This window comes from Neovison vison, chromosome 3 (genome assembly GCF_020171115.1).
Source record: "Neovison vison isolate M4711 chromosome 3, ASM_NN_V1, whole genome shotgun sequence".
NCBI lineage: Eukaryota > Metazoa > Chordata > Mammalia > Carnivora > Mustelidae > Neogale > Neogale vison.
This window is the reverse complement of record NC_058093.1, coordinates 179,760,953-179,784,699: the sequence shown is the minus strand read 5'-3', so window position 1 is coordinate 179,784,699 and position 23,747 is coordinate 179,760,953. Positions and strand designations below refer to the sequence as shown.

Genomic DNA, 23,747 nt, shown 5'->3' with positions numbered 1-23,747 from the left:
CTCTGTTCTTCTTTCACTGAGCAGATTATTCTCGGGACACAGGTTCCCGGCCCACAGGCCAAGGTCATGGAGCAGGTCTGCACACGTTTGTTCAGCCCATGACACAGAAGGCTTTATGTCAGGCAGACCACTCATTTGAAGCCATGATGTCCATTTTTCCTTTTTTTTTTTTTTTCTGGAATATTGCTAACTTCTTTCTTCAGTCTCCAGGACACATTTCTGAGCCTACTTCCATAGTCAATAGGGGAAGAAAGGAAAGCTATTTTATTGTCACCCCTGTTCCATCCTGAGAAAGGGAAAATCCTTATATAATTTCAAAGGCTAAGATATTCAGGTGAAAACCTGGTGGAGGTTAGGCACCAGAGGATAGGAAAGGTGCCTTTTGTATTTCTCAGATCTGAGAATGATCTCTGAATATATCTCACAAGCGTGTTTATCTCATTTTGGGGGGGGGGGTTGCTGGGCTGTCACATGACACTTACAGGATGGGAAAAAGGTAGACATGCTCACAAAGGGCATTTGATGACATCCCTGCTTGTGCTTTTGAGGTGGATCCAACTAAGCTTCCACAAAACTTAGCAAAATAATTCCAGAGCGCTCAGGGACACTGAACACTGGGGACAATGATGCGGAGACATAACATGGGAACAGGGAATGAAAACCAACCCCTTCCTCTTCAGTTTTGACTTCTTAAAAGTGGTTCAACCCTTTTCCATTGCAACACTGCTAGTGATACTTAAATGGAAACTGTGACATGTGGTGCATGGGACAGCTTCCTGGTCTGCCTTTTTTAAAATAGCTTTTCTAGGTGACAAGAAACAGAACTGCTTCTGGCAGATGTTTCGAATATCCCTTTCCCGTCTTCAGATTGCTGGTTCTAGGTGCCTCTTCACTGTTCGGATAGGCTCCTGTGGCTGTGCCCTCTATTGGCTGGTGACCACCTTTAGTACTTTTGTTTTTCCTCGATGTCTACTTGAAGTGTCTTGAGCTTGCTTCCAAAGTGGCAGTTCCCGATTTTCTGAGACACAAATCTTTAAAAAATTAAGGAAAGAAACTGAGTTGATCTAAATTTGTCACTGCTGATAACCAGTTCTTTCTCTCCCCAATAAAAAGAAAAGGCAAAAAGGGAAGAAAGTTGGGGGCAGGGAAGATTGGATTTTGACATGTTTATTTTGCATTTCTAACGACAACACCGAATTTAAAGAAAACAAATCTAGTTTTATTCCAAAGTTCTCTTCTCATTCACAAATCTGTTTCCTTCTGTCTATTAATTTTGTATGCTGGTCCTGAAACGAGGAGATAACAGTAAATAGTCAACTAAAATATGGTAGAAACGACCTTTTAAGGTAACTGTCTGTAAGAGGCATACCTAAAAAGTACATTACAGGTATCCCTTGTGCCAAGGAGACTTCCTTGCCCCAAACTTTGCTTGTTACTTTACAAGATTATCAACTGACTAGATGTTTGAGTGATGGATACTCTAAACTCAGAAGTGATTTGTGTCTGTGGTAGTAGATGGCCTTCTAGTAAATAATAACTTGTCTATTCTTGAGTAATAAATATTCAAGTGATGATTTTGAATTTTATCTTCTAATAATATCGTAAGAAATAACACTTCAAAGCATACATTCACTACTTTAATGGGGATAATTGAGAAATACTACTTATCAAATACACTTTACTCTATTTTTTTCTTTTTAAAGATTTTATTTATTTGACAGAAAGAGCAGGAGAGCACAGGCAGAGGGAGCAGGAGACGGAGAAGCAGTTTCCCCACTGAGCAGGGAGCCCAGTGTGGGGCTAGATCCCAGGATTCTTGAGATTGTGACCTGAGTTGGAGGCAGATGCTTAACTGACTGAGCCACCCAGGCGCTCCACAATTAAGTCTTTTTAAATGTCATTTGACATAGAACCTAAAACTCTTCTGTCTGGGAAAATCTCTTTTCCAGCACTTAAGAGGGAAAACATCCCTCTAGTCTGTCACAGAGGCTGTAAGTGCTCGTATGGATGGAAAATTTCCAGAGGGGTGTTCCCGCGTGGTATCTGGGTCCCCTACAGATTATGGGCCGAGGTCCAGCAGAGAAGGGCCAAGCTTTCTGTGGAGATGAGAGACTTGACTTCACCACCTGCATTGGAAGTTAACCCTCACCTTTGGAGAATTAGACAACCTGTGCTTGTCAGATGCCCAGGCCTGAGGTGGATTTAATATATATGTAAGTGAAGACAGCAGCCCACATGGAAATTCCTATCTGGATTCCTCTGTAGGAAGTGGTGTTTGATGTAGGTCTACTGTATTTAGGTGACACTGTTTATGTGCACTGTGGTGATCATTAACAAAGACCACTTGGTGGAAAACAGTGATGAAGGTGGATTTTGAAATGGCTGCGTCAGTGTCAGGTTTGGCAAGACCACAGTGACTGTGGGTCTGGTGAAAACCTGCATGGTCAGCTTGTGTGCGGCCAACCTTAGATGGAGAGGGAAGGCAGTTGAGTCAACCATGCACACGTGTGTGCATGCACACACACACATGCGCGCGCATGAGCAACAGAAGTATCACAGATTTCATTTGCGTAAATGTTTAAGATTCTATTTACTAACATAGAATCCCTAACTTTTTCTCTGTTGTGAGCCAGAACCTACTGATCATTGCACACTTGGTGAATCAGAGCTTGTATCAATTTGCTAGGCCTACCGTAGCAAGGAACGAAGACTGGGTGACTCACCCAACAGAAATTTATATACTTGGGGTTCTGGAGGGTACAAGTCCAAGGTCAACATGTTGGCAGGGTTGATTTCTTCTGGAACTTAGCTTCTTAGCTTGTAGATGGCTTCTCCTGGTGTCCCCACATGGTTGCCCTTAGGTCTGTGTGCATCTGTGTCCTAATCTTCTTCTGAAGTCCCTGGTCGTGTTAGATTGGGGCTCACCTGCATGGCCTCATTTAACTTGAATGACCTCTTGACCCTGTCTGCAGATAGAGTCACATTCTGAGGTAGTAGGGGTTAGGACTTCGACATATGAATTTTGGGAGACACAATTCAGTCAAAAACATGGCTTTACTGAGGACAAACTATGTTTGGATGCTTCATGCATTCCTCTTCCTCTTTCATAGATTCACAGCTTGTAGTGCCTTTCTGGGTTTGTTTTTTGGTCTCCAATTTGGGGACCTTGAGGACTATGGAGAGATTGTGAGAACAATACCCAGCTTCACAGCCCAAGGCCTTGATCAAGATAAGAGTTAAACATTTCCTTCCTTGAAGAATTGTCCTGAAGTTTCCCCCTCATGGTTGTCCTTCGATTTAGCATGATTTTCTCGTAGATGGCTAAGCTCTCAGTATGAAAGCTGACAAGAGTTTGAGGAAAATCCAAGAACAGGGTATTGCAATAATGGAAAAACTGGGTTAGCACCCACCTGTTGCCCCAGCCTGGAACGTGGCCCTTCCTTTTCCTTGCCTTCTGTACCAGCAAAGCATGGTGATGGAGTATGGACTGCTGGGCTCAAAGCCCTACAGTATATATATTTTTTAAAATATTTTATTTATTTATTTGACAGAGAGCAAGAGAGCACAAGCAGGGGGAGTGGCAGAGTGAGAGGGAGAAGCAGACGCCCCGTCGAGCAGGGAGCCAGATGTGGGGCTTGATGCCAGGACCCTAGAATCATGACCTGAGCCAAAGGCAGATCCTTAACTGACTGAGTCACCCGGGAGTCCCTGTGGCTCTCACAGTACCTATGAGATCCTGGGATTACATAACCTTTCCATGCCTTAGTTTTCTCATCTGTAAAGTGACAGAAATAACAATATATACTTCATAAGAAGAATTTAGTGATGGAATTAGAAAAGCCAATGATTCTAATGAGGCATTAATAATTCTAATTAATTATTAATTAGCTTATTAATTGTATTAATGAATATTATTAACAATTCATTAAATGTCATTAATTATTAATAATTCATTGTTGGCCACGGTACATGCTCCATTAGCATTAGCTGTCATTAATTTTTGTTTCTTACACATCCTCCCATCCCTGCCCCCTCGCCCCCCTCAGCTCATCCCAGGCTCTCCCAATAGAAACTCCAGAGTTAGTTGGAACAGCACTGCATAGCCATTGCATTTGTTTAGATGACCCAGTGTGCAAGTGAACTTAGGTGTCTTTTATTTGGGTATCACAAAAAGGAAGTTCAGCAGCCTTAGGTATGTGTGGACTTGTGGGGGCCAGTGCTATTGTTGGGACCTATGACTCAGTAGTTTGTCTCTCAATTTCTCTATACATCAGTTTCCAAATATGTAATGAGCCCAACAGTCATTTGGAACTCAAGGAGTTGTTTGGGATTAAATGAGATGATACGTGTAAAGTTCTTAACATGCATGAAGTCATCCTGTTAGTTCTTTCCATTTTAAATGTGAAACTGGAAAACAGAAGGGAAATACATTTCATTTCAGCTGTCTTTGTGAATTTCCTTTCCTTCTATCCCTCTCTAATGGGCTGCCCCATCATGCGGTCTCACTGGGCACCTCCATTTTTTAAAAAAAGATTTATTTATTTATTAGAGAGAGAGAGAGAGTGCGCACGCACAAGTGGGGGGAGGGGTCGAGGGAGAGGGAGAGAATTTCAAGTAGATTCCCTGCTGAGCTTGGAGTCCCACGTGGGGCTCAGTCCTACCACCCCGAGATCATGACCAGAGCTGAAATCAAGAGTCAGATGCATAACCAACTCAGCCAGCCAGGCACTCCTGGGCATCTCCATTTTTTAGAGTCTTGTGAAATGGTAAATATTTTCAGATAAACAGGAAGTTGGAGCGGAGAACTTTGGATTCTGGAGATGATATATGATTTTTTATTTAAGTGTCTATAGGAAAGCTACATGGAATGGAATCCGCATGTTTTCTGCAGCTCCAGAGAATGGAATTTATGAGGCACCTTGAGAATCAATTCAGGGAAAGATCCCCTAACAGAGGAAATTTCCATAAAACAAAAGAACTATCTTAAGAGCAAGTGAATTTCCTGTCACTGGATTGTTCCAAGAGGGTCTGGTTAGTGGACAGATGATTCCTTCTTAGTGCTGAATTTGGGGCTACGCAGCAACAAGATTCCCTTCCAAATGCAAGACTTACCTGGCTGTTGCTCATCTACATCCCATTTCCCCCCGTATGCAAGCTCTGCACTTTCTTTTTCTTTCTTTCTAAATGAACAGTTTTTAATCTTTCAGAACAGTTTTTAATGTTTACAGAAAAACAAGTGTAAAGTACAGAATCCCATACACCCCTCACTCTTCTGCATCCATTTCCCTTCTTATTCATATCTTGCATTAGTGTAAAATATTTGTTTAAACCGGTGAGCTGATGTGGATACATTATTACTAATTAAGTAATTACAGTGTTTCACTCTTTGTGTTGCACATTCTATGGGTTTTAACAAATGTTTAATGATACGTGTCCACAATTACATATTCTACAGGGTAGCTTCACGGCCCTAAGAATCCTCTGTGGCCCCTTGGAGGTCATTTGTCCTTCCCCCTCAACCCTTGGCAACTACTGATCTTTTTCTGTCTCTGTATTTTTACCTTATCCAGCATGCCATATTTTGGGGATTATATTGTATGTAGCCTTTTCAGATTGGCCCTTTCACTTAACAACATGCATTTAAATTTCCTCTATATCTTTTTATAGTGTGAGAGCTTATTTCTTTTTATCACTGAGTAATATGTTAGTGGACAGTATATCACACTTTGTTCATCCATTCGCCTTTGGAAATTTTCCATTCATTTAGGTAAGTACCGAGCAGTGCAGTTGCTGGGTTGTACGGTAAGAATATGGTTAGCTTTTATAGAAACTGACAAACCACATTCTAAAGCTGCTTCACCATTTTGCATTCCTGTCAGTGATTCATGGGAGTTCCTATTGTTCTACATCCTTGTCGGCTTTCTGTATTGTTCATGTTTTGGATTGACGTCATTCAAATAAGCACACACGTAGTGGACTTTTCACCCTCATATTCAGATGTGTTATTTCCAACTTACTAGAGAAATACACTTGAGCTACCATTGGTATAATGTGATGTCACTACGATCATTCAGGATCCCGATGACACCGAAAACAAGAGAACAAGCACTTCTGTTAATATTACTACTGTTCACGATGGTTGTAATAATGCACATTTATTCGTGAGAGTATTTTTTTGAGTTTATTTGGAAAAGTGATGCCTCCAGGGGAGCATTCACAAGACCTATTTCTGATCAACATTTATATGGAATTAAACCCAAAAGCATGAGGAGATGTTGGCGATCAAACAATCGGTCTCCCAAGAGGCAATTTATCTTCAGGAGGTTCTACTGATTCTTGATTGACATTTCTTACTATCCTTGTTTTAGGTCTTTCAAGTCGCCTACGTCATCATCAAAGCTGCTAATGCGCCTCGACCTGGGAACTGGATTTTGGAACGTTCTCTGGACGGCACCGCGTTCAGCCCCTGGCAGTATTATGCAGTTAGTGACACGGAGTGTTTGACTCGTTACAATATCACTCCGAGACGGGGGCCGCCCACCTACAGGGCTGATGACGAAGTGATCTGCACCTCTTACTATTCTCGCCTGGTGCCCCTTGAGCACGGAGAGGTACTGTGCCCACCGCAGCCATGTCGCGTTCTTCTCCAGAGCCCTCACCTCTGATGTAAAGATAGCCGTTGTAAGAGCCAATATCAGACATTCCAGGTCGATCTCTCTGAGTACAGATTACAGAGATCTTTAACTGTCTAGCTGTGTTCAAGGTATTGACGGGAGTCTCCCCATGATTGATGTTGTAACCCATACATTTCACCTTATTGATTTCTTCCTTTCAGGAAGAGCCCTTAGTCTTCCGTCTGCTGTGACTCAATAACTCTATCAGATCCTCTTAAAGCACCTTTCCCATGACACCAGGGCAAGCACATTTGTTGAAATATTAAAGGGAGAGTGAAAATGCCTCTAAAAGATGTAGTTTCTAGTTTTCTCTGCGACATTGTCCTGTTTGGAGGTGTTGAGAGTTGGAGATGGCTCGTGAAATACTATAGCTCAGTGCTCACCATGCCCAGAGTGGAATTCACACTTCATATAGGGTGGCTCAGTTGGTTAAGCGACTGCCTTCGGCTCAGGCCATGAATCCAGAGTCCCAGATCGAGTCCTGCCTTGGGCTCCCAGCTCCATGGGGAGTCTGCTTCTCCCTCTGCCTGTCTCCCCTCTCATGCTCTCTCTCTCTCAAATAAATAAATAAAATTAAATAAATAAATAAATAAATAAAATAAAAAAGCAGAGTATAATCAAAAACAAGTTATTCTTTTTTTTCTTTTCTTCTTCTTCTTTTCTTTTTTTTCTTTCTTTTTTTTTTTTTTTGCAAATAGAGGAAGCAGGATAGAGGGGTGAGGGGAAGGGCAGACTGAGAGAGAATTTAATCAGAGCAGAGCCCAGTGAGGGGCTCGATCTCATGATCCTGAGATCATGACTTGAGCCAAAATCAAGAGTCAGATGCTTAACTAACTGAGCCTCCCAGGCGCCCCCAAAAAACAAGCCATTCTTTAGTAGTGTCTGGTTTGATGAGATAAAACTACAAATCCTCTCCTGAGGACTCTTCCCAGCAGGAATTCCGCAGCAAGCCTGCATTGTTTCAAGAGCTGAGATTAAGAGAGTGGGTATACAAAGCTTTCTGGAACCTTCTCTCACTCTCTCCAGTATGTTCTGGGCATTTAGAATTTGTTTCATAGGAGTCATAGCCTAATGATGCATGTTGAAATACCCTCCACACTGGGAGAAGTGGTCCTGTTAAGTTTTCTAGCCATTTCTGAGCTGCCAGAAGGCGTAACTTCAAATTAATTGAAGATGTTTTGTGATCATGGTGTTCACTGGTAGTACTTAACAAATGTTCGGTTTCTTCAAGAATCTAGTTGTTCGGTTTGATTTTTGAGTAGTATCAGTAAAAGATTATGTCCTGAAGTTAAACAATCAGGGCTATATTTTTGCATGCTCAAAATGGACATTTGTTCGTTTTGATGTCTTTATCGTTAGATTCACACATCACTAATCAACGGCAGACCGAGCGCTGATGATCTTTCACCCAAGCTGTTGGAGTTTACTTCCGCCCGATATATTCGCCTTCGCTTACAGCGCATTAGAACCCTCAACGCCGATCTCATGACTCTCAGCCACCGTGATCCTAAAGATCTTGATCCTATTGTTACAAGACGGGTGAGTCTATGGCAGAGCTCCCACCCATTGTGAAAGGTTTGTTTTGTTTAAGGAACACAGACTTTTCTTTTTGATTGGCTTCGTTCTCCCAGGTTGGCCTCAACTAGGGCATGGTTCTGACATTGCGTCCTTGCCCTTCCCCCACCCTTCCATAATGCCATTCTGCAGCGAGCGCCGAGGTATTGCTCTTTACCCTCTGGTCTGACTCCACGTCTGATCTTTAGCAAGTAAGCTATTGTTCTCGCTTAAAAGGAAATTGTAAAGTTTGAGATATAATTTACATTCAAAAAGATGTACTGATTTTAAGTGTATAGTAAATATATGAGGCTTATGTGGGCAAATATTTTCAAATCCCTTGGATAAACTAGGAGTGGAATTACTGAGTTATAGTGTAGCTGTGTGTTTAATATTGAAGAATTCGTGAAGCCGTACAGAAAGTTTTACGGTTTTGTAGACCAGCAACCGGTGAGAGTGCTGTTGTATGACAGATTGTCACAGATTTGGGTTGTCAACCCATTTTCATTTTTTATTTTAAAGATTTTATTTATTTATTTGACAAAGATCACAAGTAGGCAGAGAGGCAGGCAGAGAGAGAGAAGGAGAAGCAGGGTCCCCACTGAGCAGAGAACTGGACGTGGGGCTCAATCCCAGGCCCCTGAGACCATGACCAGAGCTGAAGGCAGAGGTTCAACCCACTGAACCACCCAGGTACCCCTCAACCCCCTTTCAGATCAGCCATTCTCATAAGTATATGGGGACAATTCCTTGTAAGGTTAATTTGTATTTCCCTGATGACATGTGTTAGCCCATGCTTATCAGTATCTGATCGAATATTTTTGTCCATATTTCATTTGGGTCATTCTGTCTCCTTATTACAGAGCTATAAAAGACTTCTTTATATTTTGTGTACAAGTCCTTTGTCAGATCTCCACATTGCAAATATCTTCTCTGTCTGGAGTTTGCTTATTCACTTTCCCATGACATCTGAGAGGTTTTAATTTTAATGAAGTCCCGTATATTATTTTTTCTTTAATAGTTCATGTTTTCTGTATCTTTCCTGAAAACCACTTTTTTAATTCCAGGTTTGCAAAGATGTTACCCTAGGCTTCTGTCTGGTAGCTTTATAGTTTTAGCTTTTACATCTATTGTATTTCAAATTAACTTTTGTGTGTGGTGTGAGGTAGAGGTCAAGGCTCTTCATTTCCCTGTATATGCCTGCAACTGTGACAGCACCATTTGTCTTCATGCCAATAACAAATGTTCTCAGTTGCTGTCGTGTTTTAGACTTAAGCCTTGAAGTCAGGTACTAAAATAGCCCAACTGAGTTCTCTTTCGATATCTTCGGCGATTCTAGATTCATTTTGTCTCCTTATACATTTTAGAATGGGTTTGTTAATTTCTGCTTCCCCCTCCAAAAAAAAAAAAAAAAAAAAAAATCCCGCTAAGATTTTCATTGAGATTCCACTGGATTGATAGATCAGTTTGAGAAGGACTTTGGAAGACATTTTGATAATATTGGATCCTCTAATCCAGGAACATCCTGTATCTCTCCATCTGTCTTGGCCCTCCGTAGTTCCTCTTGGCAGTGTTTCGTTATTTGTTTATTTGTACCTCTATTATTCAATTTATTCTTAATATACATTTTTGTCTGTTAGCCTTAATAGATTGCTTTCTAAATTTTATTCTCCTTTGCTAATGTGTAAAAATACAGCCCATTTTTGTTGATTGGTTTTGCATATTACTTTTGCTAAATTGTTAAAGTCCCAGATTATTTCTAGTAGGTTTTTGTTTGTTTGTTTGTTTTAGACCTTCCCAAGTACACAATAACATCATCTACAAATAATGAGAATTTGGCCTTACTGTGCACTCTTTCTGTCTTTAATTTCTTTTTTCTTGCATTATTGAACTGGATGGGACCTCCCATAGATGTGGAATGGAAATGATGAGAGCAGATTGCGAGAGGAAAGCACTTAATCTTTCACTGCTAGCTCTCAGGTTTTCATGGATTCCCTTTATTAGGGCTGAACAGATTCTTTTACTGGCTTGCCAGGTTTTTTTAAATGGATGGTGGTAAACATGTCTGTAACATATTTTTTGTGAATTTATAGAAATGATCAAATGATTTTTTTTCTCCTTTATCCTGTTAATATGATGATTTACATTTACTGATCTTCCTATGTTGAACGAACTTTGCAGTTTGGGGGAAAATTCTACTTGGTCATGAGTTGTTATCTTTTGTATAAAGTACTATATTCATTTGTAGAGTGCTGCATTCAGTATTTTTTTATGGGTTTTGAATATGACTGGCTGGTATGAGGTGCAGCCGAGTTCAGAATTCTTTTAGATTCATTTGGTTTCTGTTGATGAGTTCATTGTGGCACTTTTTGTTTAAAATCAACACAAGGATTTTTGTGCATGAAGTATAATTTAAAAGGTGTATCAAATTATTTTTTAGGTTACCCGTAACAGCTGAGCTGTATGTTGGAGAGCCCAACATTTTCTTTGAACTGAAATAAAAGAGGCCTTAATTTCTGTCACTTTCTTTTTCCTTAGTATTACTATTCAATCAAAGACATTTCTGTTGGAGGAATGTGTATTTGTTATGGACATGCCAGTAGTTGCCCCTGGGATGAAACTACAAAGGTGAGTTCCAGTATTTTACAGTTTATTAAAACTTTAAAAGACGAGTTATAGGTACAGTGTTTGCCTTACTGTTTTTTTTCTTTACTCAAGTCAGATGTTGAAAGGTATGAAATCATGCTGCAAAAAAAAATTTTTCAGGTAATTTAACTGGTTTCATTTTTTTGAACAAATTTATTCCACTTTCTTTGGAAGATATATTTCTTTTGTTTGTTTTTTCCTCATTTGTCCAGCCCAAAGAAGATTTTTTTATCATGATAAACATACTCTTTAATCTCTATCACTATTTGACCTATCTTCCCTACTCCACACCCCTCCCCTCTGAGTTTGTTATCTATGTTATCTATGAGTAAGAGTCTGTTTCTTGATGTGCCTCTGCCTCTTTCTTTTTAAATTCTACATATGAGTGAGATCATATGGTATTTGTCATTGTCATTGGCTGACTTACTCTCTAGCTCTATCCATGTTGCAAATGGCAAGATTTCATTCTTTTTTATGGCTGAGTAATATTCCATTGTAGAAGATAGCACTTCTTCATTCATCTATTGACAGTCACTTGGGCTTCATTCATAGTTTGGCTATCATAAATAATGCTGCAATAAACATAGGGTACAAGTACCCCCTTTGCATTAGCATTTTTATATTTATTAGGTAAATACCCAGTAGTGCGTTTGCTGGATCATAGTGTAGTTCTGTTTTTGATTTTTCGAGGAACCTCCACACTGTTTTCCAGTGTCTACACCTGTGTACATTCCCACCAGGAGTGTAGGTGTAACCTCTTCTCCTTTCTCTATATCCTCATCCTTTGTGTTGTTGATTTTAGCCATTCTGACAGGTGTGAAGCAATATCACATTGTAGCTTTGATTTGCATTTCCCTGATGGTGAGTAATGTTGAGCATCTTTTCATTTGTCTGTAAGTCATCTGGATGTCTTCTCTGGAAAAATACCTTTTTTTGTCTTCTGCCCATTTTTTAATTGGATTATTTGTTTTTGGTGTTGAGTTGGATCAGTTCTTTATACATTTTGGATGCTAACTCTTTCTTGATTGTGTCATTTGCAAATGTCTTCTCCCATTCAATAGGTTGCCTTTTAGTTTTGTTGTTGGCTTCCTTTGCTGTGCAGAAACTTTTTATTTTGATGTAGTCCCAATAGTTGATTTTTGCTTTCATTTCCCTTGCCTCAGAAGACATATCTAGAAAAATGTTGCCATTGCCCATGTCAGAGAAATTACTGCCTGTGCTCTCTTCAAGACTTTTTATGGTTTCAGGTCTCACATTGGGTCTTCAATCCATTTTGAATTTATTTCCATGTATGATAAAAGAAGGTGGTCCAGTTTCTCTCTTTTGCATGTACCTGTCCAGTTTTCCCAACACCATTTGTTGAAGATTTTTTTTCTCCTTGTATATTCATTTCTCCTTTGTCAAAGCTTAATTCACCATATAACTCTGGGTTTATTTCTTGGTTTTCTATTCTATTCCATTGATCTATATGTCTGTTTTTTATGCCAGTACCATACTGTTTAAATTACTACCACTTTGTAATATAACTTGAAGTCTGGAATTGAGATACCTTTGATTTTATTTTTCATTTTCCAGATTGCTTTGGCTGTTTGAGGTCTTTTATGGTTCCATACCAATGGTAGGATTGTTTGTTCTAATTCTGTGAAAAATGCTGTTGGTATTTTGGTAGGGATTGCACTAAATCTATAGATTCATTTGAGTAGTACAAGCATTTTAACAGCATTAGTTCTTCCAATCCACAAATGTGGAATTTCTTTCCATTTTTTTGTGTCATCTTGAATTTCTTTCACTGGTGTTTTATTGTTTTCAGAGGACAGTTCTCTCACCTCTTTGGGTAAGTTTACTCCCAGATGTTTTATTGTTTTTGGTATAATTGTAAATGGGATGGCTTTCTTAATTTCCTTTGCTGCTGCTTCATTATTAGTGCATAGCAATGCAACAGATTTCTGTAGGTTAATTTTGCATCCTGCAACTTCACTGAATTCATTTATTAGTTCTAGTAGTTTTTTGGTAGAGTCTTTGGGGTTTCCGTATATAGTAACATGCCTTCCTTCTTCCTTACCAGTTTTGATGCCTTTTATTTCTTTTATTTTTTTTGTTTGGGTGATGTATTTCTAATTAAATATATACTATGAATTTTTTTGTTGTAAAATACACGTAACATGAAATTTACCATTTTAACCATTTTCAGGTATACAGTTCCGTGTATGATCTTTGAAGCTCTTTTCTGTATAAGACTGCCAAGCAAAAACCATGCAGTTATAATTTATATAATTTATGCTTATTTTTTTTTTAAAGAATGTTTCCTTTCCTCCCATTTTGTCCCTCTTCCATGTTTGTGGTACTAAATCAAGAGAAAATCAATTTTACCCATTTTAGCATAATACTAAGTGAATAGTATGACTCCCCGTTTCCTCTTAAACAATTTATATGAAGCGACTTGGTATTCCATCCCCCTCCAGTCTTTGTAATTCGCTGACTCTCGAATAGGATTATCCTCTATTGAGGCTGAAAACGAGGCAGATCAACCAAGTGTTTAGGAGGTGCTTATAAACCCTGAATATCAGTGCATCTTATTTGGAAAACTTTTTGTTCATGAGCCCATTTCAGTTTTAGTTCTGCTTTATTCTCTCTCATTTCTGTTTGTAACCAGGTCACGTGCATATATTTTCCTCCAACAATGAATGCCTCCACGCTCCGTTGGAGCCTTATGTCCTCAGGGTCACCGCCATGCTGGATATGTGACCGTGATCAGCTCTGTTACAAATAAAGTCACAAAAATTATGCAGGTTAATGTCCAGATGTCTTTTGTACTTCCCATTTCTAGAAACTACAGTGTCTGTGTGAGCATAACACCTGTGGAGAGAGCTGCAGCCGGTGTTGCCCGGGGTACCACCAGCAGCCCTGGCGGCCCGGCACCGTTTCTGCCGGGAACACGTGCGAAAGTAGGTCTCCTGAGAAGGGAAGGATGTAGCGTTTTTCCTTCTCAATACGCTTATTCTGATGATGACTTGACATTTTGACTAGTATGTAACTCTATATATTCAAAGAGTTCCCAAAGTGATGTGTTACTTGAAAACGATTTAAAATATTAAGGCCTACGTGTATCTTTAGGGATTTGCCATTTTACTTCAGTTTCCACTTCCCATATGTGAATGTATTCTTTATTAATTTGGATTTAATTTTTTTTGGATTTAATTTTTAAGTACGCGATATAGTCACACAATTCCTGCATCCACCAATATATAAACAATATGTAGGGAAAAGTATTACTTCCGCTCTGTCTCCATCCATCCTACTTTTTACTATTTCTTAATATGTTCTTCCTGAAATTTTTATGCAAATAAAACATACATCAGCCTATTCCTCCCCCCACTGTAGCTCCTACGTGGGACCTGACATGCTAGGCCTATCATTCTATACATTGCTTTTATAGCTAACAGCATGTCTTGAAAATCTTTCCATGTTAGCAATATGAAACACTGTTCTTTTTTTATTTTATTTATTTATTTTTCTTTTGATCCAGTATGATTAACACACAGTGTTATGTTAGTTTCAGGTGTACGATATATTCATTACTCAGTACTCATGAGGATGGGCGTGACTTCATCTCCTTCGCCTATTTTACCCTTCCCTCCTCCCAACTCCCCTCTGGTCACCACCAGTTTGTTCTCTATTGGAATGCTGTTTTTAAAAACAGTACCACTGAATTCCATTAAATGGATGCAATATAATTAAAATAGCTATCCATCCATGGATAGTTTCATTGTTCCCAGTCTTCTGTTAACACAAACAGCGGTGTGATGATCAAGCCTGTAGACATCATTCATAAATGCAGGTATTTCTGTGGGATTATGATCCCAGAAGATAGGTTGAGGGGTCAAATGGGTATGCATGTGTATAATTTTGATGTCTACTCCCAATCGTCCTCTGTAAAATTGCCCATAATCTGTTAAATTTACTTATTCTGGAATTTTGATTTAATTTACGGTCCTAGAAACAAACTTAGGGAGGGGAGGGTTTTCTTTATATAGGACTTAATAGATACATTAACTGAGATGTTCAAATTCTCCTAGAATGTAATTGTCACAATAAAGCCCAAGACTGTTACTATGATGAAACTGTTGCCAGTCAGAGGAGGAGTTTGAATACTGCTGGACAGTTTCGAGGAGGCGGGGTTTGCATCAATTGCCTGCAGAACACCATGGGGATCAATTGTGAGACCTGTATTGACGGATACTATAGACCATACAAGGTGAGAGAGTTTATATTATAGACCATACAAGGTGAGAGTGTTTCTTCACCAGAGCTGAATTGCATTGTCTTTCCAAAATGGGAAAGAGATTTTGCTAATGGTCATCTCCAATATTGGAAACTCATTTCCTTCTGTAATATTTCCTTTATATTCTTATTCTCCTAGTAGCCTTTTTCAGATACCCACTTCCTATCCAGTCTGTCCTGTTTTCTTTTTTTTCTTTTTTTTTTTTTTTAAAGATTTTATTTATTTATTTGAGAGAGAGAGACAGTGAGAGAGAGCATGAGCGAGGAGAAGGTCAGAGAGCGAAGCAGACTCCCCATGGAGCTGGGAGCCCGATGTGGGACTCGATCCCGGGACTCCAGGATCACGCCCTGAGCCGAAGGCAGTCGTCCAACCAACTGAGCCACTCAGGCGTCCCTGTCCTGTTTTCTTAATCAGAGTAGGATGCTCACTTTTTAATTTAACTTGGATTTGGGGCCCTACTGTCTGTGTAGTCTTGGTTTTGTAATACTAACTGTGAATGTGAAGAGTCAGCCAAAAACTATCGCAGCTGTATCTTGCCCTTAGGGAGTTCTTGGTCCATCCTCTGCTGACCTGATAAGTCGTTATTACCCGGCTCCTACAGAGGTCTGGTCTAGGTGACGGTTATACATGACTGTGAGAGATAGAGGAGCAAGGGGAGCCCTGTAACAGTGATCATGGAGAAGGAAGGCACCTTACTAACAACACTGGCTGCCATCCCATCCAAAAACATTTGGAGCTTTCTGTCTTGAGCTCACATTATTTTCCTGAGCTACACTCCCTGGGTATACAAAATCATTGTAATAGTCACATCTTGAATAAAAAGCCAATAACTTGTCATTGGTATTATTGTTGATATTATTGCTAATATTGTCATTCATTCTGTTAAAATAATCCAGGACAAACTCTGCCTTTCAGGTGTCTCCTTATGAAGACAACCCTTGTCGTCCTTGTGACTGTGACCCTTTTGGGTCCCTGAGTTCAGTCTGTATTAAAGATGAGCTCCAATCGGATTTACACAAAGGTAGCTCCTTGGTTCGCTTTTGTACTTGAATTGATTTTTTTTGGGGGGGGGCGGTGCCTGGAAAATTTGTGCTTGGTGGAACTATCATCACTGGATAGAATCAGATCACATGATTCTTTACTGATTCTTTAGTTTATAAAATATTTATCAACCTACTTACTATGTGGCCAGCAATTTTTTAGGGCCCAGGAATATGTACTTGAACAAGATGAGCAAAAGTTCTGCTCACAGGCAGACACTCAACGAAATACACGCATAGTATAACTCTGGGTAGGCTTGAATGCTATGGGCATGGAGCAAAGTTAGGAGTCATGATTGGAGGGAGGTAGGGTGTAAGAGGGCAATCTTGGGGTGATGGAATGACATTTGAGCAGATAATTGAGCATTTGATAAAAGAAGAAATAAGTCCCAGTTTAAAGCCATATGGGGCACACAGTAAATAGCAATCCTTCTCTTTAGCTCTTAGAAGACACTCACAAGGCTTTTGCATACATCATCTGGCAAAGCAAACAAATTCTCCTGCTGACTTTGTAAATGTCAGTGTTCTTTCTGTTGCAAAAACTGGCAAAGGACTTGCAAATAGCACAATCTCCTGAAAAGGTTGCATCTGTTCAAAGACTTCTGTAACCCCATCAAATTCTCTCGGTCACTATCAGTTAAAGTGGATACTGACCAGCAGGGAAGGGTTTGCCAAGTGTGGAGCCCACCCGCAATGCAGGGGGTAATTTACATAATTAAATTAATCTTTCCCTGTGACTGGTAATGGGATGCTAATGATAATGAGGATGATGGTGATTGTAGTGACAATTGCCCTTGATTGGGTTCATTTAAAGAAATATGTCATTTAAACATTCAACCAGAACAGATAGAAATTATTTAACACATTTTATAGGCAAGGAAGCTGTAGCTCAAAGCAGTTAAGAAACCTGTCTAGGTTACGCAACTAGGAAATTTCAGAGCTGGTGTTAAAAGCAAAAATAGTGCTCATTGCCCTTTATCATTCCCCTTGTGCTTTCAAAAAAAAAAAAAGCTGTATTTTGTGATACAGTTCACTAACATTTCGTATAAATTTATCCATGCTGTAGCCTCCATTGGTCCTTTTTTTTTTTTTTTTACTTTTCTGAATACTACTCTATCATATGTATGTTCCACATTTTATAAGCCATTCATCAATTGATGGGCATTTCATTTGTTTCCACTCTTTGGTTATTACAAATAATGCTGCTACAAACATTCGTGTCGAACTTTTTTTGTGGATGTATGTTTTCATTGTTCTTGGGTAAATGGTTAAGAGTAGAATTGCTGGGTCATAGAGTAACATGTTTCACACTTTGAAGAAATGCCAAACTGCTTTCCTTTTTCTTAATTTCTTATTTAAATTCAATTAACCGTCATAGAGGGCATCCTTAGCTTTAGGTGTACTGTTCAATAACTTATTACTTGTGTTTAACAGTCAGTGTTCATCATATCATGTGCCCTGTTTTCCAAAGTCATGGCACCACTGGATATTCCCTCCAGCCTCTGTTTTTCATCTCTGTTTTCTTTTTTTAAACCAAGATAAACTGTGATCTGTGTGCCGTATCTGGTACACCCCCTGTTTTTGTAAATCAAGTTTTATTGGAACAGAACTATGCCTATCTGTTGAGGTATTATGTGTGGTTGGTCCCAGGCACTTAGGGCAGAGTTGGTAATTGCAACAGAGATTTCTGGCCACAAAGCTTCAAATAGTTCATCTCTGGCCCTTTAGAGAAATAGTTTCCCAACCCCTGCTTTAACGTTTTTGCCCTACTATTGAGCATTGCCATCCTTTTCTTCCCAGGGAAGCGGCCAGGTCAATGCCCATGCAAGGAAGGCTACGCAGGAGAAAAATGTGATCGCTGCCAGTTTGGTTACAAGGCTTACCCAGCCTGCGTCCGCTGTGAGTGTAGTCGGGCTGGGAGTGTGAATGAGGACCCATGCTCAGAGCCTTGTCTCTGTAAGGTACGTGTGCAGGTTAAAGACGACCCTGAGTTTCCTTTGAGGCATCCTAAGAAAACAACACAGCCCATCGGCTCAGGCGATCAGTTTTTGAGCAAAGCAGCAAGGTTTAAGTAGAAGTCTCCTTCCTGTACCTTCCTGAGAAGCATGATGTTCTGTCACAGTCCTTGTCCTTAGCCTTAGATGGGCACCCAATTTTCTTTCTTTCTTTGCTTTTTGGGCAATGGCTGTCTATTCCAGAGGTAGTTCTGTGACTTCCCAGGTGAAACCAAATACTTCATTTCTTAAGCCTGGGCCGTTATCTGACATTCTGGTCCAGCTTAATGTTTCAAAGAGAAGCAGATAAATACTAAATTTATAAAAATATTAATTAAAGGCAGAGATGTTATTTTGGATTTCTCTTAAAAAGGAATTGGACAGTGATAAAAATCAGTTGTTAGGTAACAGGGAGGTGGGGACCTTTTGCTATCTTAGTACCCATTTCCCCATAATAACCATGACTTGTTGGACTTCCCATTATATCTTCTGTGCTTCTTCCCATGTAAGCAGGGTCTTAAGCATATGTTATAAGTGACTGAAAATAATCTTGAGCAGTTTTTAATAAGACAAATATATACCTTTCTATATTAATAAGACAAATATATACCCTCCTCAGGCTTTAAAATTCTTGAAAGATCGCAAAAATGGAAGATTTAGAACCAAGCAATACCATAACAGTCATTTCAATATAAATGACTGAGCTCTGGGATCCTGACCCTCATTATTTTTTTTTTTAAAGATTTTATTTGTTTATTTGACAGAGATCACAAGTAGGCAGAGAGAGAGAGAGAGAGAAGGAATCAGGATCCCTGCTAAGCAGAGATCCCGACTCGGGGCTTGATCCTAGGACCCTGGGATCATGACCTGAGCTGAAGGCAGAGGCTTTAACCCACTGAGCCACGCAGGCACCCCTCTTGACCCTCATTCTTTTTTTTTTTTTTTTTAAGATTTTATTTATTTGACAGACAAAGATCACAAGTAGGCAAAGAGGCAGGCAGAGAGAGAGGAGGAAGCAGGGTCCCTGCTGAGCAGAGAGCCCCATGCGGGACTCGATCCCAGGACCCTGGGATCATGACCTGAGCCGAAGGCAGAGGCTTTAACCCACTGAGCCACCCAGGCGCCCCCCGACCCTCATTCTTGACTACAAAATTAAGTGGTCATAATTTCAAAAACATCTGCTCTGGAAATAATGACTTCATGAAGCTATACATCTCCTTGGAGCATCTATTTTCTTAACTGTTTCTCTGCAAACACCTTTCTTGTTAATGTCATGTTAATGCCACTTTATTCTACCTACCTAGACACACTGGTTTCAAAGCTAATCTTCTCTCTATTCCGTGCAGGAAAATGTTGAGGGAGACAATTGTGACCTCTGCAAGCCAGGATTCTATAACTTGAAGGAGAGAAACCCTGAGGGCTGCTCGGAGTGCTTCTGCTTTGGAGTTTCTGATGTCTGTGACAGCCTTTCTTGGTCCATCAGTCAGGTGCGGGTACCTTCCCAGAGCCCTGATTTAAGATGTGTGCCACCTCAAATGAGTAATCTGGGAGCTGTGTTCTAAAGCATGGGGATCTGCCTTTCCCTGTACCACCGCCCCCAGCCATTTGGAATGACATGGGCACGGATCAGAGGCAGCCCGCTACTGCAGTATCACAAAAGTTTCTTCCTTGGTCATGTATTTGTTCCTACATACATTTCCCTATCCAAACAATAGGATGTTATTATTGTATTGTAGAATGTACCGTGTTTCAGTGTTTTCTGTGGGGAAGTGCATCTGGTTGTGGTGTCAAAGGTGAGCTCTGGGCCCACTGCTCCACACTGGTCCCAGGCTCGGGAGCTCATCAGGACATGGGGCCATGGAGAATTTTCTAGCTCAGGGAACCCGGTGAGAGTAGGAACAACAAATGACATAGGAAGTATAAGGGCAGGCAAGGTATCCTCAGTTGTTCTGGGAATGGGGAGTTCTGGGGGGATGCCAAAGGGTGCCTGGGAGGCCAGTGGGATGGCTGGAGGTTAGGGCGGACCCCAGGGTACAGGGCTCATCTGTTGTAAACACCTGGCCTCCCCATGACCATCTCAGGAGAACTGTATTCAGGGTGTGTGTTGGCAGTGGGGGCGTGCTAGTCCCTGTCTCTTCTTTTCCTCCCTCCCTGGCAGGTTGGTGAGGAGTGGGAGCAACATGGGGGAGGGAGTGGGAACCCCAAACAGAACCTGAGAAGGAAGATGAATCCCTGTGGCTACCATGGGGGGTAATGGCTTATCATGTCTTTGTAGATGACAAATTAGGAAGATGGGATCTGAAGGTTATTTTTAGACACTTTTCAGCTTTTTTGGTAAAAAGCAGGAAGCAATGATGAAGAAATCAGAGTTAGCAAAAGACATTTTGTTCAATGCACCTATTAAGGTCTTTGCTATTTTTTTATTTTTTAATCCTAAAATACATGTCCATGACCTTGACAGTTCTGCTCGCTCACTTGCTTATAATTGATCTGGGGATCTGGGGAGAATTTGACTCATTCTCAGATGTTCTTGGTCCTTTGACAAGTAGAAAAGTTGCAAGTCATGTGGGTCTGTCGCCAGGGTATTGACTCTGTCCCTAAGTAAGGTCTCTGGGTCTACTTCTTCACTGTAGGGATGTTAGTCCTGTGCTGGGTGACATCTCAGGGGACTTCTATTTCATGATCTGAAATTCTGAATCTTTTTTGAAGGTGAAAGATATGTCTGGGTGGCTGGTCACTGACCTGGTCAGTCCGAGCAAGATCCCGTCTCAGCAAGATGCGCTGGGCGGGCATCACTGGATCAGCATCAACAACACGGTGGTCTCACAGAGGCTGACTTCCAAGTATTACTGGTCGGCCCCAGAGGCCTACCTCGGAAATAAGGTAGGGCCGTTGCCGGGAGAGACATCTTGGGCAAAGATCTCAGAGCACATTAAGAAAGAACATCTGTTGGGAATTTAAGTCAACTCACATGGTCTGGCTTAGCCTTGTGTGACTTTATTCCATCATTAAACTGGGAACTTTATTCTTGGCCACATGGGTCATGGGTGGTCTATTGTAGGAAGTCTTGTCCCCGTCTCCCATGACAGGCTCTCTGCTTTCCTCTGCATTCTTGGATCCATGACTCGGGGCTTTGTGAAGTGTGGGGTGCATTCCTGCTTTGTTTAGTTAGCCCTGTACTTACCTTAGCCCCAGAGCCTGGTGTGTAGAAGGCCCGTAGAAGGCACTAAGGAGGGACAGGCTGGGCAGTGGGGCTGGGGTCCTTCCAGCTTCATAATCAAGATGGACCATTTCTCACCTAACATTCCCATTTAGTAACAGACAGGATACTTCTCATTTTAAGAAAATGCAAAATGGTGATTCTACAAAATGGAAATTGGGTTAATATGATTTAACCTGCCCTTGTCCCTGTCCTCCTCACCAGCTTCTTCTTTTTTTCTTTTTCTTTTTTTTACTTGAGACAGAGAGAGAGAGAGAACACAAGCAGGGGGAAGGAACAGAGGGAGAGAGAGAGAGAAACAGACTCCCCGCTGAGCGGGGAGTCAAATGTGGGGCTTGATCTCAGGACCCTAGGATCATGACCTGAACCAAAGGCAGACGCTTAACCTACTGAGCCACCCAGGTGCCCCTCATATTGCCACTTCTATCCAGATTCTGATGATCTGAAAATACACTCAGTGTAATCTGTCAAGCTCCGTGTTCCCCTTCCCTGTGCATTTGGTTTGTTTTGAAGTCACGGTATGTGTTTCATCACAGTGCAGGTGTTATAGCTTGGGAAGTTTCCATTTGTTGGTCATATTTTAATTTTATAACTTATTTTATTTAGATTTTATGTAGATTTAGGTTTAAGTAGTGTTTATTTTGAAAATGATTATTTTTCCCTTCAAATTATAATCCTAGAAGGTGTGCTCTATTTATAATAGGATCTTATCACCAAAGGTTAATGATTTTTTTTTCTATTAAGATCACTTTTCTGATTTTATGGTTCAGAGACTGGATTCTGAACCTCGTCTTGTTGTCACACATCTGTCATGAAAAAAAATCTCCATTTTATATGAAAGGAATGACCAGGAGGAAAAGCCTTTAGCCCTTCGTTTAGCTGATGAGACGTGTTCTTCTTCTTCTTTTTTTAAATTTATTTGACAGAGAGAGAGAAATCACAAGTAGGCAGAGAGGCAGGCAGAGGGGGAGAGGGAAGCAGGCTCCCCACTGAGCAGAGAGCCTGATGCAGGGCTCCATCCCAGGACCCTGGGATCATAACCTGAGCAGAAGGCAGAGGCTTAACCCACTGAGCCACCTAGGCGTCCCCTTTATTATTCTTTTGCAAGCATGGCAATGAGGTCAGAATATTGGGATTATCATCATAGATCTAACTCCTAACTCAGAAAGGGTTTAAGTGAAATACCTTTTCCTGTGTGATTCACAGACACTGGGATTCACTCACCTTGATCTCTATGAAGGAGCACATCTTCCTTTAAATCACATCCTGTATTTTGGTAATATTGGTTAAACAATATTATAATATAATAGGCTTTCTTTTCGCTGCCTTACTGCAGACTTACTTATATGCTGTGGCCCCTCGGACACCTTGCAGTCAGGTGGTTTCCTGACAGGTCCTGGCCACCACTTCCTCTTTCGGAGGGACTGTGGTCACGGGCCCTCCGTGTTCACTCTCACTTACCTTTTTCAGCTGACTGCATTTGGTGGCTTCCTCAAGTACACGGTGTCTTACGATATTCCCGTGGAGACCGTGGATGGCGACCTCATGTCTCACGCTGACGTCATCATTAAGGTACTTGCTTTCACATTGCTTTGCTGTAGAGTAGAAGGGCTTAGCCGAGGGACAGTTTGTGACTCCGAGGAGCTGAGGGAGGGCTTAGTAGCAGGGAGCCCAGGGCGAGGTGGCTGTTCAGCAAGGCTTTGCCTGGTCCAGATATTCCCGAGACCTAATGTGACAATTCTTTCTGAGCCTATTCCTGGAGCTGCCTCAGGACAGCCCATGCGGCTTGTCCCTCCATCCCTGAAGCTGACCCAGCTTTTCAGTTGAAAAGGGGGACCGATGTCAGCCCTGATGTGGGCAGTCCCCTGTCAGCCCTCTGAGCCCCTCTGTCACCTCCTGCCACATTGCCTCCCACGTGAATGCTTAGGAGGCAGTGCTTGGCAGTGTGGGGATGGAGACGGGTTGCCATTTCTGTCCTCAGCCACTGTCCCTAACCCTGTACTCTCACTCTCCTCCTCCCCCGTTGCTCAAGGTGCTCAAGGACACCTTGGGGGATGTAGGCCCCCAGGGTGTTCAAGGGGCCACAGCATATAAGTAAGAAACTCCAAAATTTCACTGGAAATTTTCCCAAAGGTAAGAAACCACCTCAGATTCTAGCCAGCAGTGTCTACCCCCTCTCCTGCCCCCTTGATTTTTTAAAATTTTCTTTAAAGATTTTACTTGTTTATTTGAGAGAGAGAGAGAACAAGCAGGGGGTTGGAGGGAGGGGCAGAAAGAGAAGGAGAAGCAGACTCCCTGCTGAGCAGAGAGGCCAACATGGGACTTGATCCCAGGACC

The 23,747-nt window shown here is 41.1% G+C and overlaps 1 protein-coding gene across 1 annotated transcript in view; it reads left to right on the top strand.

The window, feature by feature from the left end:
• Positions 1-23,747, top strand: part of LAMA1 (laminin subunit alpha 1) — a 159,389-nt gene that overhangs the window by 48,323 nt on the left and 87,319 nt on the right. Inside the window, exons 4-13 of the mRNA XM_044243374.1 lie at positions 6,369-6,611; positions 8,034-8,213; positions 10,767-10,856; positions 13,702-13,819; positions 14,951-15,129; positions 16,072-16,177; positions 17,997-18,157; positions 19,537-19,677; positions 20,900-21,073; positions 22,881-22,982. Coding sequence (XP_044099309.1) covers positions 6,369-6,611; positions 8,034-8,213; positions 10,767-10,856; positions 13,702-13,819; positions 14,951-15,129; positions 16,072-16,177; positions 17,997-18,157; positions 19,537-19,677; positions 20,900-21,073; positions 22,881-22,982 — 1,494 coding nt within the window. The remainder of the gene's footprint in view (positions 1-6,368; positions 6,612-8,033; positions 8,214-10,766; positions 10,857-13,701; positions 13,820-14,950; positions 15,130-16,071; positions 16,178-17,996; positions 18,158-19,536; positions 19,678-20,899; positions 21,074-22,880; positions 22,983-23,747) is intronic.